The 12,563-nt window shown below is 48.3% G+C and overlaps 1 protein-coding gene across 1 annotated transcript in view; it reads right to left on the minus strand.

Moving 5' to 3' along the window:
• Positions 1–308: 308 nt before the first annotated feature.
• The window catches only part of LOC115141619 (serine/threonine-protein kinase SIK3 homolog), a 45,040-nt gene continuing 32,785 nt past the window's right edge, over positions 309–12,563 (minus strand). Inside the window, 10 exon segments of the mRNA XM_065000241.1 lie at positions 309–2,625; positions 3,293–3,419; positions 3,988–4,117; positions 4,383–4,549; positions 4,759–4,950; positions 4,953–5,458; positions 6,941–7,238; positions 7,422–7,525; positions 7,778–7,836; positions 8,517–8,636. Coding sequence (XP_064856313.1) covers positions 3,298–3,419; positions 3,988–4,117; positions 4,383–4,549; positions 4,759–4,950; positions 4,953–5,458; positions 6,941–7,238; positions 7,422–7,525; positions 7,778–7,836; positions 8,517–8,636 — 1,698 coding nt within the window. The 3' untranslated portion in view covers positions 309–2,625; positions 3,293–3,297.

The raw sequence follows: 12,563 nt of genomic DNA on the forward strand, positions 1-12,563 counted from the left end.
ACGACAAGCAACTGCTCGTAGTTGAGGACAATCAGTATGGCATTCAGACTGAAAAAAAACAAACAGTGTGACATTCAGACTGACAAAAAAAACAAGCAGTGTGACATTCAGACTGACAAAAAACAAGCAGTGTGACATTCAGACTGACAAAAAACAAACAGTGTGACATTCAGACTGACAAAAAAAAACAGTGTGACATTCAGACTGACAAAAAAAACAAGCAGTATGACATTCAGACTGACAAAAAAACAAGCATAAATTCCCAGGTGGTATACAGATTCCTTAAATCTATTGATCACCCAAACACATTGTCTTTTTAAATTATTTATTTATATATATTTATTTAATTCATCTCAGTTTGGTTGGTAATTCTATTTAATCATCGTTGTTGCACTTTAGTATTTTTGTACTCCCAAAAACAAAATAAACAATAGAAAGAGAAAACATAGGATACAGGTGCCAAAAGAGCTGGTTTACAGATGATGAGAGGGAAGTCAGACAGAAACAGACAAGGAAGAAGACAACGAGGTGCTCACTCATCAGCAACACACTCACAGTCCCTCGCTGGACCATGATGCACTGGGAGTCCTGCGGACAAGGTGGGGATAGGGAGGCGGATCATTCTCCCACCCCCTCTGCTCACCATCTGAACTGTACATACTGCGCTGGGGTCAAACTGAAGCAACCGGCCTGTCTCTGGTCAGTTCCTCATTTCTCTCCCTCCGAAGAGATGAAGGACTCAATTCAGTATTGGGGCTGGAGTAGGTCTCACTTGATGATCATGTGACGAAGGGAGGGAACGATATAGAGCGAGAACGAGATCGAAAAGGGAGGCAGCACATGTGCAGAGTAGTAGTCTCCTCCTTGGATGTGGCCGGAGCTGGGCCAGAGTCGGGAGAAGAGGCAATGTCCAGTGTGTGTTGGCCAATAAGGGGGCGATGAGGTCCGAGACGGAGGGTACCACTGCAGATTGGGGGAGCGAGTGGAGAAGGGGTCTTGTCCATCTCCGCCTCTAAAAATGTCTTACGATGATGATGATGGTGATGATATGTCAGCTATATTACAGTTCCCCTCCGTTTCAATGACTGCATTCCCAGCACCGAACCACCCCACAACCCATTGCCTGCCAAATCTACCCCCCCCAAAAAAAACAGAAAACGATAACAACAACGACGAGATCAATGATTGAAATGATAAAAAGTAACAAATAACCACTCTCCTCCTCAAGTGTCTCGATAATAAAACAATAAGAACAATCTTTTTTTATGACAACGGAGGATTTTCTCCCTGTACTCTTTTGGCTAAAAATCTCAATATTCAGAAGAAAGAAAAGAAGAAAAAAAAGATATCTGAAGACATCCAAAAATACAAATAATAACAATAACGAAATATAAAAACTACCTCCCCAACACCCCCCCACCCCCAAAAAATGGGATACAGCAATTGTGGTCTATACATGGTGTCGCTGTACAGGGGAGGAAGGGGAAGCATGTCTGTTAAAACTACACACAATGCCACACTGTCACAAAAGGTGGCAGGGGAGTGATGGGGAGTGGAAAAATAGGGAGAGAGTAGGATGGAATGAAGAACGGGGGGGGGGGGGGGACAGAGAAGGGCATAAAACAAGAGAGAACAAGGGAGTGACAAAAGGAGAAGGCAGTATGGGAGGGTAAACAGGGAGAAGAATTAAAGAGAGCTTGAACCGAAAGTGCAGAATTTCTTAAGTAATCAAAACTAAAATGTTGTCTTCCTTGCAACACAGGACAGTTTTTTTTCCTTTAATAATAATTCTCATTATAATCATAATAACAATAAAAGGTATTTTACAGAAAACAGTCATAACAATAATGATCATAATTTCTAGATGAACATTAGCCCGTAAAAATGAATTTTAAAAACAATTAATAAAAAGAACAGAACAGGAAAACAAAATAAAAAATGAGAGCTGGTTGTGCTGTGCGATCCTCGATGTCACTGAGCTGGTTTTTTTTGCGCCTCTGAGCCTGACCCAATCCCACCCCTGCAAGCCCAATGGAATGGGTCACTCATAGGCTCTGAGATCACAGCCCGCTCCGGAATGGTCCACTGGAATACAGTGGAGGGGAGAGGGAGGAGCGGACAGAACCTCACAGGAATCCCTGCGCACAGACTTGGTGTGAATACTTTGGGTTTGTGGCTGAGTGTGTGCATGTGTAAGTTTATGTTATCTATACGTTTTGCCTGTATGAATGTCTGGGACATTGAGGCGCATGAGTATGTTGCTATGGCAACAGTTAGGAGGGGGGTAAGGGGGCAGGAGAGCGGGACCGCAAGGGGGTAGGGAGGAAGAAGTGATAGGGGGAAGCAGAGCCCAATCTATCCAATCGGACGGAAGAGCAGAAATGGAGAGAGCCAATGATGGCAATGCTTGCTAGATGGCTGTGCAGAACAGAATGCTGGCATTGAACCCACTCCCCTCGCCCAGCCAATCCCCCCACCCACCCGGGCTGCAGCCTGCAGGCTGCCTGCCCTCCCCCAAGCCCCATGACTGACGGACTGCGCCCCCTCCAGACAGACAATGGCGGTTTGGCGTGATGCTGCTCAACACAGGTGGCTGATGTGGACCTTTATACACAGAAGACGCTCCTAGGAGAGAGAGAACAGAGGGACAGAGTTAACACTAGGGGTGAATTTCAATTGTCTTTCTTTGGTTCCTTGTGCCCTCTCTCCTTGCCTCCATCTCAAAAAGCATATCTGAGGATCCCCCCCAGTCCTTCTCTTCCAATGAGCTTAGAGAAGGAAGTAAGGAGAGAGGTGAGGAATCAAGGTAATACCATTGAGATTCCCTCTGGATTTCCCCTAGCTAGGAGCACTAACACTTCTAGTCCTGTTCACCTCTTGACCAACCAAGTCGTACTGTGAATGAGAATCGTATCCTAAATGACCTGCCGGGCTAAATGAAAGTTTAATTAAATGACAACTGATCTAAGAACAGCATTAACATTTTGGGGCGGCAGGTAGCCAAGTGGTTAGAGCGTTGGGCCAGTAACCGAAAGGTTGCTGGATCGAATCCCCGAGCTGACAAGGTAAAAATCTGTTGCTGTGCCCCTGAACAAGGCAGTTAACCCACTGTTCCCCGGTAGCAGTGGCAACAGTGGCAACAACCACTGACTGTGTAGACTGAGTTCGGGCAACAGAGTCATACTGTGAGGTTGGTCCAAAATGGCTCCCGATTCCCCAAATATAGTACACTACTGGTCAAAAGTAGGGAATAGGGTGCCATTTGAGATGCAGACTAAGTGCCTGTGCGTACCTGTGTTAGACCCCGGCCTGCTCCATGCTGTACTGCAGGTCTGGGGGTTTGTAGCTGTGAAGGATGTTGCTGGTGCAGGACGACGGGTAGCAGGCTCCAGCGTGGAGCTCTCCCTCCACGTCACATACTGCCAGGAGAAAACACACACAGAATGAAGAACTCCTCCATGTTCAGGGCAGGTGGATGTTGTGAGTGCATGTGCATGGTCCTCCGTGGCTCCGTTGGGTGGCAGCTAGCCTAGCGGTTAGAGCGTTGGGCCAGTAACCGAAAGGTCGCTGGTTCGAATACCCGAGGCGTCAAGGTGAAAATCTGCCGATGTGCTATTAAGCAAGGCACTTAACCCTAATTTGTTCCAGGGGCGCCTTACTACTCTAACCGCTAGGCTAGCTGCCGCCCAACGGAGCCACGGAGGACCATGCACATGCACTCACAACACCCACCTGCCCTGTAAAACAACACGTCACTGCACCTATCCGGTGTATTTCAAAATAATATATCTATTTATAAGGCAGTATTATGGGTTAAATTCCCAATAGAAAATGCATGCAAGTGTCTGCTAAAACGGCATATATTGTTATACTATATAGTCCTGTGACAGAGATTATTTTAGAGTTCACATTTTACTCAGACCAGACTGAATCTGCCGCGTTTCACTCACTTTAGACTCGTTTGGTGTGTGTGTAGGTGACACTGACCTGACTCTTCCCGCTGGTGGAGCTGCTGGCTTCCTGTCAGAGATGATTGGCTGAGGATGTCAGACATGCGGGCGGAGCTCAGAGCCTTGCCAGCCAACAGGCTCATCCCAGACATGGGCTCGGCCTGGTCCTGAGGCGGTACAGAAAGACACGTTAAGTACATAACCACACGCACACAGACAATTCCAAATTGACCCCGAGTCCCTACCCCTAAGCATGCCACACAAAAGGTACGTATGAGCAACAAGGTCCATCGTGCCCTCTGATAGTTTACCTAGCCTAAGACCTATCCATTGAAACTATCCAGTCCTTTGAGAGCTACACAAGAGGATAAGAGATTCTGTAGATTCTGTGTGTCCCAAACAGAGCACATTATGGCACCGTGAGAGACTCACATAGGCGTCGTCGCAGGTTTGGATGGTGTGGTGGCGCTGTAGCTGGGCCCGGGGCCGATAGCCGTCCCCCTGGGGGCCCCTGGTGGAGTAGCCCACTCCGTTACGGTCAGGCGCGCCCTGCTCCATAACCTGCTGCCCCTGGGTCGTGCAGTCAACATGCTCATTGTCTGGAAGGGGGAAGAGAGGGAGGGAGGGATTAGTGAATTTGCTAAGTTAACAATGTAGAATGTAGCTTGTGTGACCAAAGCAGGAATGTGTAAAAAGCATGTGAGTATCAGCATACAGGGATGTGACAGCTGTTTGACACCATAGAAATAGAATGTACAGAATCTAAATAGTCCTTCTATTTCTACGGTTGAGCCTGCTTGACCCTTACCTCTGGCTGTGGTGGTGCTCCTTATGTAGCCGTGTCTGTGTGTGGGGGAGTTGTAGGGGGGAGTCCCTCCCTGGGGGGGGCCCAGCAGGTCATGGCCGTCCCCACAGCCTTGGGCCTTGGCCAGGAGGCCCTCATGGTAGCCGGGTGGCAGGTCATCCTCCTCCATGCTCTCTGAGTGGGGCAGGCTGGGGGCTGGACATCTGGGGGCCTGATCTGGAGGAGGTGGTGGTAGGGGCTTCCCGGCTCCAGAGACTCCCCTTGGCCGAGCTGGCGCAGCAGCAGCATTTCCGTGTAGTCCTGGGGCACGTTGGGGGAAGTGGGGGGTGCCGGCCGAGGGCTCTGCCTCTTCAGCAGGGAGGCCAGGTCCTGGGGGGGCAGGCGGGGGTCGGCGTGGCCCGTCAGGGAGTGGCGGGGAGAGAGGAGACCCTGTAGGGTGGGGGTGACATGCTGCTGGGGCCGGTACTCCAGGGGGGTGGGGGAGAGGAGAGCCTGCTGCAGGGCAGAGGGGCTCCCGTAGCCCCCGCCTCCAGTGCCACCGACCACCCCACCCTGGTAGCCTTCCATCCCTGGCACCTTGAGGGAGGTCCCCTGGAGGTAGGGGTTGTAGCCCCCCACCACCCCCGATGGTCGAGACCCCTCGCCGAACAGATGAGGGTTGAAGGCGGCCTGGTCGTATGTGTTGAACCGTCCGAGGCTGCGACTGGGGAGGGAGGGACCAGGGAAGAGAGGGGAATAGTCAGCTTATATGCTACTTGCAACAAAATGTACCATCCAATGCAAATACATCTGAGAGGGAGAAAAAAAAATACACCATTGAGATGAAGTATTTTGGATTAAGGAAGTATACAAGAAATAAATGGCAGTTATTATTATTAGTAGTATAAATATTAAATTAGTTATTATGAACAGTATGAGTGGTGAGAGAAGTATGACAAAACACAAATATGCCTACGTGATTCTGACATGACAATACAATTCTACACCTTAAATACAACAGTTTGACCCACTATTATGGGTGATAATTAGCACAGAAGCCTTCCGGATTAAAGGAGTCATGGTATTGAGTGACAACCTCAAATACGCCCAAATTCTGTTGCTTTGCCAGAGGAAATGACAGGAAAATCAAACGATGAGGTAACCACCAAGCTTGTCACCCCCTCTCAGTGAACGTGGTCTAGGCTTAGCATAGAAATACAACACACAGACTGTTGGGTGAATATGTGTTTAGGTCCTACAGTGCTACTACCAGCTGGGGTGGAGGAGAAATACAACACACAGACTGTTGGGTATAGGAATTCCTAGTTCCTACCAGCTGGAAGGGACACTCCTACCACGAGCAGTCATCCCACCACCTACGCCCATTTAGTCAGCCAATCACAGCGGGGGAATCTGTGGGCGGTGGGACGTCTCCTTATTCAGCCAAGTAGGTTTTTTGGTTTATCAAAACACTTTGGTCACAGTGGTATTTCTCAATGTAAAAACCCACAAGATTTTGTCTGAAATCCACTAACCTATCAGGTGTAAGACCCTGTTGTCCCTGAATAGCAGGGGCGTAAACAACTCATTTCGCCCCGCAGGTCGCATTCGGTCTTCACAGAGGTCCCGAGGGCCGCACTTAATATTGATTACATTTCCTCGCAGTCAAAAAGTGCAAAAGATAACATAACCTCTATGGATTTTCTTAATGCTCTTAATGCTCTAGCTTTCGTTTTCGAAAGGGCCAGATTGAATGGGCTCACTGGGTCCATTTGCTTGACACCCCTGCTATATAGAGTACTTTTGACCAGGGCATGTGGTCTACAGGAGTTCAGGATATAGGGGAATTGGCTGTCATTTAGGATGCCTCCCATGGTGCCTCTAAATCCCACCTCCCAATAATACAAGCCCAAATGTATTTACACCACGGGCAACACGGTTTATTAAACAGAATTATGAGTGAGTTTTGGGCTTCAGGAACATGGCTTCCTACGGTTGACTGAGGTATGAAATCTACAATAACTGAAGGGGGGGTAGATGAAATGGAGGTATTTACAGTGTGAGGACATACGAGAAATTCCAAAACACAGAGTTGAAGAACATGAAAGTTTAAGAAAAGTGATGGAGGGAAAACAAAAAGTAAAATCAAAAAGTGCAAAGGGGAACAGCCATGACGGGTCAGCCACACAGGCAGCGTGAGGGTCACCTGTGGGTCTCGGCATTGTCTGCGCTCAGCTGCTTCCCCAGGACCCGGTGGGAGCACGGCGTGGAAAGGAAAGCCTGCTGCTGGCGCTGCAGGGCCCCGCCCCCTCCCAGCTCCACCTCTTGCACCTGGATAGTCACCTGCTGCTGGGGCATGGGGACACCCCCCCCACGGGAAGAGGAGCAGGGCTGCTGCTGCTGGGGGGGCAGTGCGACGGGGCGTAGGCCGCAAGGGGGGGGACTCCCGCTGGAGGGCTGGTAGAGGGCGGGGGCGTGCTGGTACTGCACCGCTGATGGTACACCTGGGGGGTAGGAGGGAGAGATCAGTCAGTCAGGAGAGAGCTAATACACCTACAAACAGGTTATTTCAACCATCACTTAGTCTTAATAAGGGATCATTAACAATTTTGTCATATTGACTGATCATTCAGTCCTTTAGTCCAATAAAAAGACAAGTAGGAATAAGGGGTGGAGTTAAAACTCACCGTGCCCCTGCATCATCGCTGTTGGAGGGGGACTCTGATTGGGCTGTCTTAAAAGGTGGTTGCTGGGATGTGTAGGCGGTGGGCTGGAGGGCTGGATATGCAACCTGAGGGAAGGGAGAGAACAGACAGGGATGTAAATAACACTTCAAATCAATAGAGCGAAACAAAAGCCTGGCTTGTTGGTGGAGCTTCTCTGAGCTGCACGACATGTGTTTAGCAGACTATTGCCATAGAGCGTGTTCCTTTGAACCTGTGCGCATAAAAATAAATGCTTGTTTTTAGACACTAATGAGTATCATCAGTCTCTTGCTCAGAGTGTGCGGGTGTTGACAACTCAGGGTGTGTGGTGTTTTCACCTCTGGAGCTGGTGGGTAAGGTGACTGGGCTGGCAGTCTCCGTGTCCCAAAGACAGGGCCTGCAGAATGGAGAGAAAGATTTAGCTAATGGTGAAACTATTTAGGAACGCATAATGGCATGTGTTTACGGTGTTTGTGTCACATCGACCTGCATTTCCCAGTGTGTGAGTGTCTTTCACAGATGGGGACAGAAATGTCCCAGGCTCAAAGTGACTTGCATCTGCTGGTGTAGAAAACACTCCTCCAGCTGATACAAACCACGCAGTGTGTGTGTGTGTCTCTGTGTATGTGTGTCTGTGTCTCTCTCTGTGTGTGTGTCTGTGTCGTTCTCTGTGTATGTGTGTCTTTCTCTGTGTGTCTCTGTGTGTGTGTGTCTGTCTTTCTCTGTGTGTCTCTGTCTTTCTCTGTGTGTCTGTGTCGTTCTCTGTGTATGTGTGTCTGTCATTCTCTGTGTGTCTCTGTGTATGTGTGTCTTTCTCTGTGTGTCTCTGTGTGTGTGTCTGTGTCTTTCTCTGTGTGTCTCTGTGTGTGTCTGTGTTGTTCTCTGTGTATGTGTGTCTGTGTCTTTCTCTGTGTGTCTCTGTGTGTGTCATTCTCTGTGTATGTGTGTCTCTGTGTGTGTGTGTCTTTCTCTGTGTGTCTCTGTGTATGTGTGTCTTTCTCTGTGTGTGTGTGTGTGTGTGTCTGTCACCGCGTGCGCGCATGTGTGTGTGCCTGTGTCTGTGTGTGTCACAGTGACCTGTATCTGCTGGTGTAGAATCTGCTGCTCCTGCTGGTACAGGAAATGCTGCTGTTGTGTGTGCTCAAGCAGCCTCTCGTCCTGGGGGCAAGCGTACATCTTCTGCAGCTGCTCACACTCCTGGTACACATACGCGCACAAACACACAACAAACATATTGTTGTTAGAGACCACACAAAGAGAATTTCCCCTATTGCCCTGTTGTGTACTGTTACAACGACCTTGGAGATCCCTCCGCCACCTCTCTAGCGCTAGTCTCTCATCATAGCCTTGACATTAAACTGTTAAATCGATTAGCTGATTTCTAGCCTGGTCCCAGACCTGTTTGTGCTATCATTTTGGCATGACAAAGAGTTGACATGATAGCACAAACAGATCTGGGACAAGGCTAGCGGACTTGGTTCTGGGTCACGTAATGACTTCAGCTTTGACCGAGGGCAGAAGTGCTGGCGACATCAATGGCAGCTTGTTTTGTATTGACGCTCACCCCCGTGACCCAAACAGCCTAGTGTTTACTCTCACCATAACATCATCCCAAACTTGAGTCTGTGGGATTACCCCTTAATTACCACCCCAGTGACATCAGCACCCTTAGGCCAATCCCAATATCCTCAAACCTGCTGAACCTCTTGATGCCTCCCACCTTGGAGCTGTGTCTATTACACACCGACTCGATTGCTAAAGCAGTTCAGTGTTTCAGTCCAACACTTCACAATCTGTCCTTGTGTATGGAATCAGACTAATTGAAGGTTAAGTGGGAGTAAGTGGATTACATCAAGTGCCTGCACACTGAGGTGCAGAAGGAAGATAGAGTGAAACAGAAGCGTATGGGGTAAGGCAGGACAATGCTTAGGAGCTGCAGTGCTTACCCAAAGAAGTATTGTAGACTGCAGAGCAATGCAAAAAAAAACAACAAAAAAAAACACAAGTTTGTTTTTGTTAAGTCTTTACATATTGCAATATAGTTGAACGCCAGCCTCGGCGCTGTGTAGAGGTGCAGGTGACAGAAGGTCGAAAAAAAGATGGATGGAAAGAAGAAAAAAAAAGATGTAAAAAAGTACATCGATGACTTGTTCTTTACATGGAAACATATTGAATGAAAAGCAGAAAATTAAAAATGTCCTTGGTTTCGGAGAATGGTAGAATGGTATGGTTTCTGGAAAAAAAGATGGATGGGAGGGAGGGGTCTTTAAGTATACAGACTAAACAAGAAGAAACCTGTGTCTTGGTGTCTCTACACTGGTCGATACAATGGAGCAGGTAGGTGCGGGTTAAGGCAGGACCAGCGGGAGCAGGTGGGCAGGGGGAAATAAGGACCAGCGGGTTTGAGAGAATGAGAATTTACAAGAGGCTTTGCAACTGATGGGACCTCAATGGAGAGCCAGTTCCTGTGTTTCATACCACCTGGAACATCCAGAGGCAAAAGTAGAGCACTTGACAAGCTATTTAGCTATGTGCTTATGCAAGTGATTCTATTGTGACAAAGGCATTAATTGAATCACGGTAAGACACGCTCTTTTCCCCGGATGCGTTAACAAAATACTTTCCAGTGAGGCCAGACAGTTTAGTATGACGATAGACGACATCAGGGAGGCCGTCATTAAGACACCGGGACAGTACAAAGTGGAGACGTACACACTGACTCTACACTGAATCTTCTCTAAAGAGGCTCAGTATCTAAATCTGTCCTTTCACTGTGTAGGAAAACAAGTGGATGACGTCAAGGGAGGCGTGTGTGGCATTCACACTTGCGCCCCAGGGGTTGTGAGCAGTCTGGGCACCTATGTAGGAGCAGCAGGTAGATATATACATTGGAGCAGGTACGGGGTAAGGCAGGACTATGTAGGAGCAGCAGGTAGATACATTGGAGCAGGTATGGGGTAAGGCAGGACTATGTAGGAGCAGCAGGTAGATACATTGGAGCAGGTATGGGGTAAGGCAGGACTATGCTCAGGAGCAGCAGGTAGATATATACATTGGAGCAGGTACGGGGTAAGGCAGGACTATGCTCAGGAGCAGCAGGTAGATATATACATTGGAGCAGGTACGGGGTAAGGCAGGACTATGCTCAGGAGCAGCAGGTAGATACATTGGAGCAGGTACGGGGTAAGGCAGGACTATGCTCAGGAGCAGCAGGTAGATACATTGGAGCAGGTACGGGGTAAGGCAGGACTATGCTCAGGAGCAGCAGGTAGATACATTGGAGCAGGTACGGGGTAAGGCAGGACTATGCTCAGGAGCAGCAGGTAGATACATTGGAGCAGGTACGGGGTAAGGCAGGACTATGCTCAGGAGCAGCAGGTAGATACATTGGAGCAGGTACGGGGTAAGGCAGGACTATGCTCAGGAGCAGCAGGTAGATACATTGGAGCAGGTACGGGGTAAGGCAGGACTATGCTCAGGAGCAGCAGGTAGATACATTGGAGCAGGTACGGGGTAAGGCAGGACTATGCTCAGGAGCAGCAGGTAGATACATTGGAGCAGGTACGGGGTAAGGCAGGACTATGCTCAGGAGCAGCAGGTAGATACATTGGAGCAGGTACGGGGTAAGGCAGGACTATGCTCAGGAGCAGCAGGTAGATACATTGGAGCAGGTACGGGGTAAGGCAGGACTATGCTCAGGAGCAGCAGGTAGATACATTGGAGCAGGTACGGGGTAAGGCAGGACTATGCTCAGGAGCAGCAGGTAGATACATTGGAGCAGGTACGGGGGTAAGGCAGGACTATGCTCAGGAGCAGCAGGTACAGTGGGGCCAAAAAGTATTTAGTCAGCCACCAATTGTGCAAGTTATCCCACTTAAAAAGATGAGGCCTGTAATTTTCATCTTAGGTACACTTCAACTATGACAGACAAAATGAGAAAAAAATGACAGAAAATCACATTGTAGGATTTTTTAATGAATTTATTTGCAATTTATGGTGGAAAATAAGTATTTGGTCAATAACAAAAGTTTATCTCAATACTTTGTTATATACCCTTTGTTGGCAATGACAGAGGTCAAACGTTTTCTGTAAGTCTTCACAAGGTTTTCACACACTGTTGCTGGTATTTTGGCCCATTCCTCCATGCAGATCTCCTCTAGAGCAGTGATGTTTCGGGGCTGAGATCTGGAGACTGGCTAGGCCACTCCAGGACCTTGAAATGCTTCTTACGAAGCCACTCCTTCATTGCCCGGGCGGTGTGTTTGGGATCATTGTCATGCTGAAAGACCCAGCCACGTTTCATCTTCAATGCCCTTGCTGATGGAAGGAGGTTTTCACTCAAAATCTCACGATACATGGCCCCATTCATTCTTTCCTTTACATGGATCAGTCGTCCTGGTCCCTTTGCAGAAAAACAGCCCCAAAGCATGATGTTTCCACCCCTATGCTTCATAGTAGGTATGGTGTTCTTTGGATGCAACTCAGCATTCTTTGTCCTCCAAACACGACGAGTTGAGTTTTTACCAAAAAGTTATATTTTGGTTTCATCTGACCATATGACATTTCTCCCAATCTTCTTCTGGATCATCCAAATGCTCTCTAGCAAACTTCAGACGGGCCTGGACATGTACTGGCTTAAGCAGGAGGACACGTCTGGCACTGCAGGATTTGAGTCCCTGGCGGCGTAGTGTGTTACTGATGGTAGGCTGTGTTACTTTGGTCCTAGCTCTCTGCAGGTCATTCACTAGGTCCCCCCGTGTGGTTCTGGGATTTTTGCTCACCGTTCTTGTGATAATTTTGACCCCACGGGGTGAGATCTTACATGGAGCCCCAGATCGAGGGAGATTATCAGTGGTCTTGTATGTCTTCCATTTCCTAATAATTGCTCCCACAGTTGATTTCTTCAAACCAAGCTGCTTACCTATTGCAGATTCAGTCTTCCCAGCCTGGTGCAGGTCTACAATTGTGTTTCTGGTGTCCTTTGATAGCTCTTTGGTCTTGGCCATAGTGGAGTTTGGAGTGTGACCGTTTGAGGTTGTGGACAGGTGTCTTTTATACTGATAACAAGTTCAAACAGGTGCCATTAAAACAGGTAACGAGTGGAGGACAGAGGAGCCTCTTAAA

Source organism: Oncorhynchus nerka, linkage group LG14 (assembly GCF_034236695.1).
Source record: "Oncorhynchus nerka isolate Pitt River linkage group LG14, Oner_Uvic_2.0, whole genome shotgun sequence".
In the NCBI taxonomy this organism is placed as follows: domain Eukaryota; kingdom Metazoa; phylum Chordata; class Actinopteri; order Salmoniformes; family Salmonidae; genus Oncorhynchus; species Oncorhynchus nerka.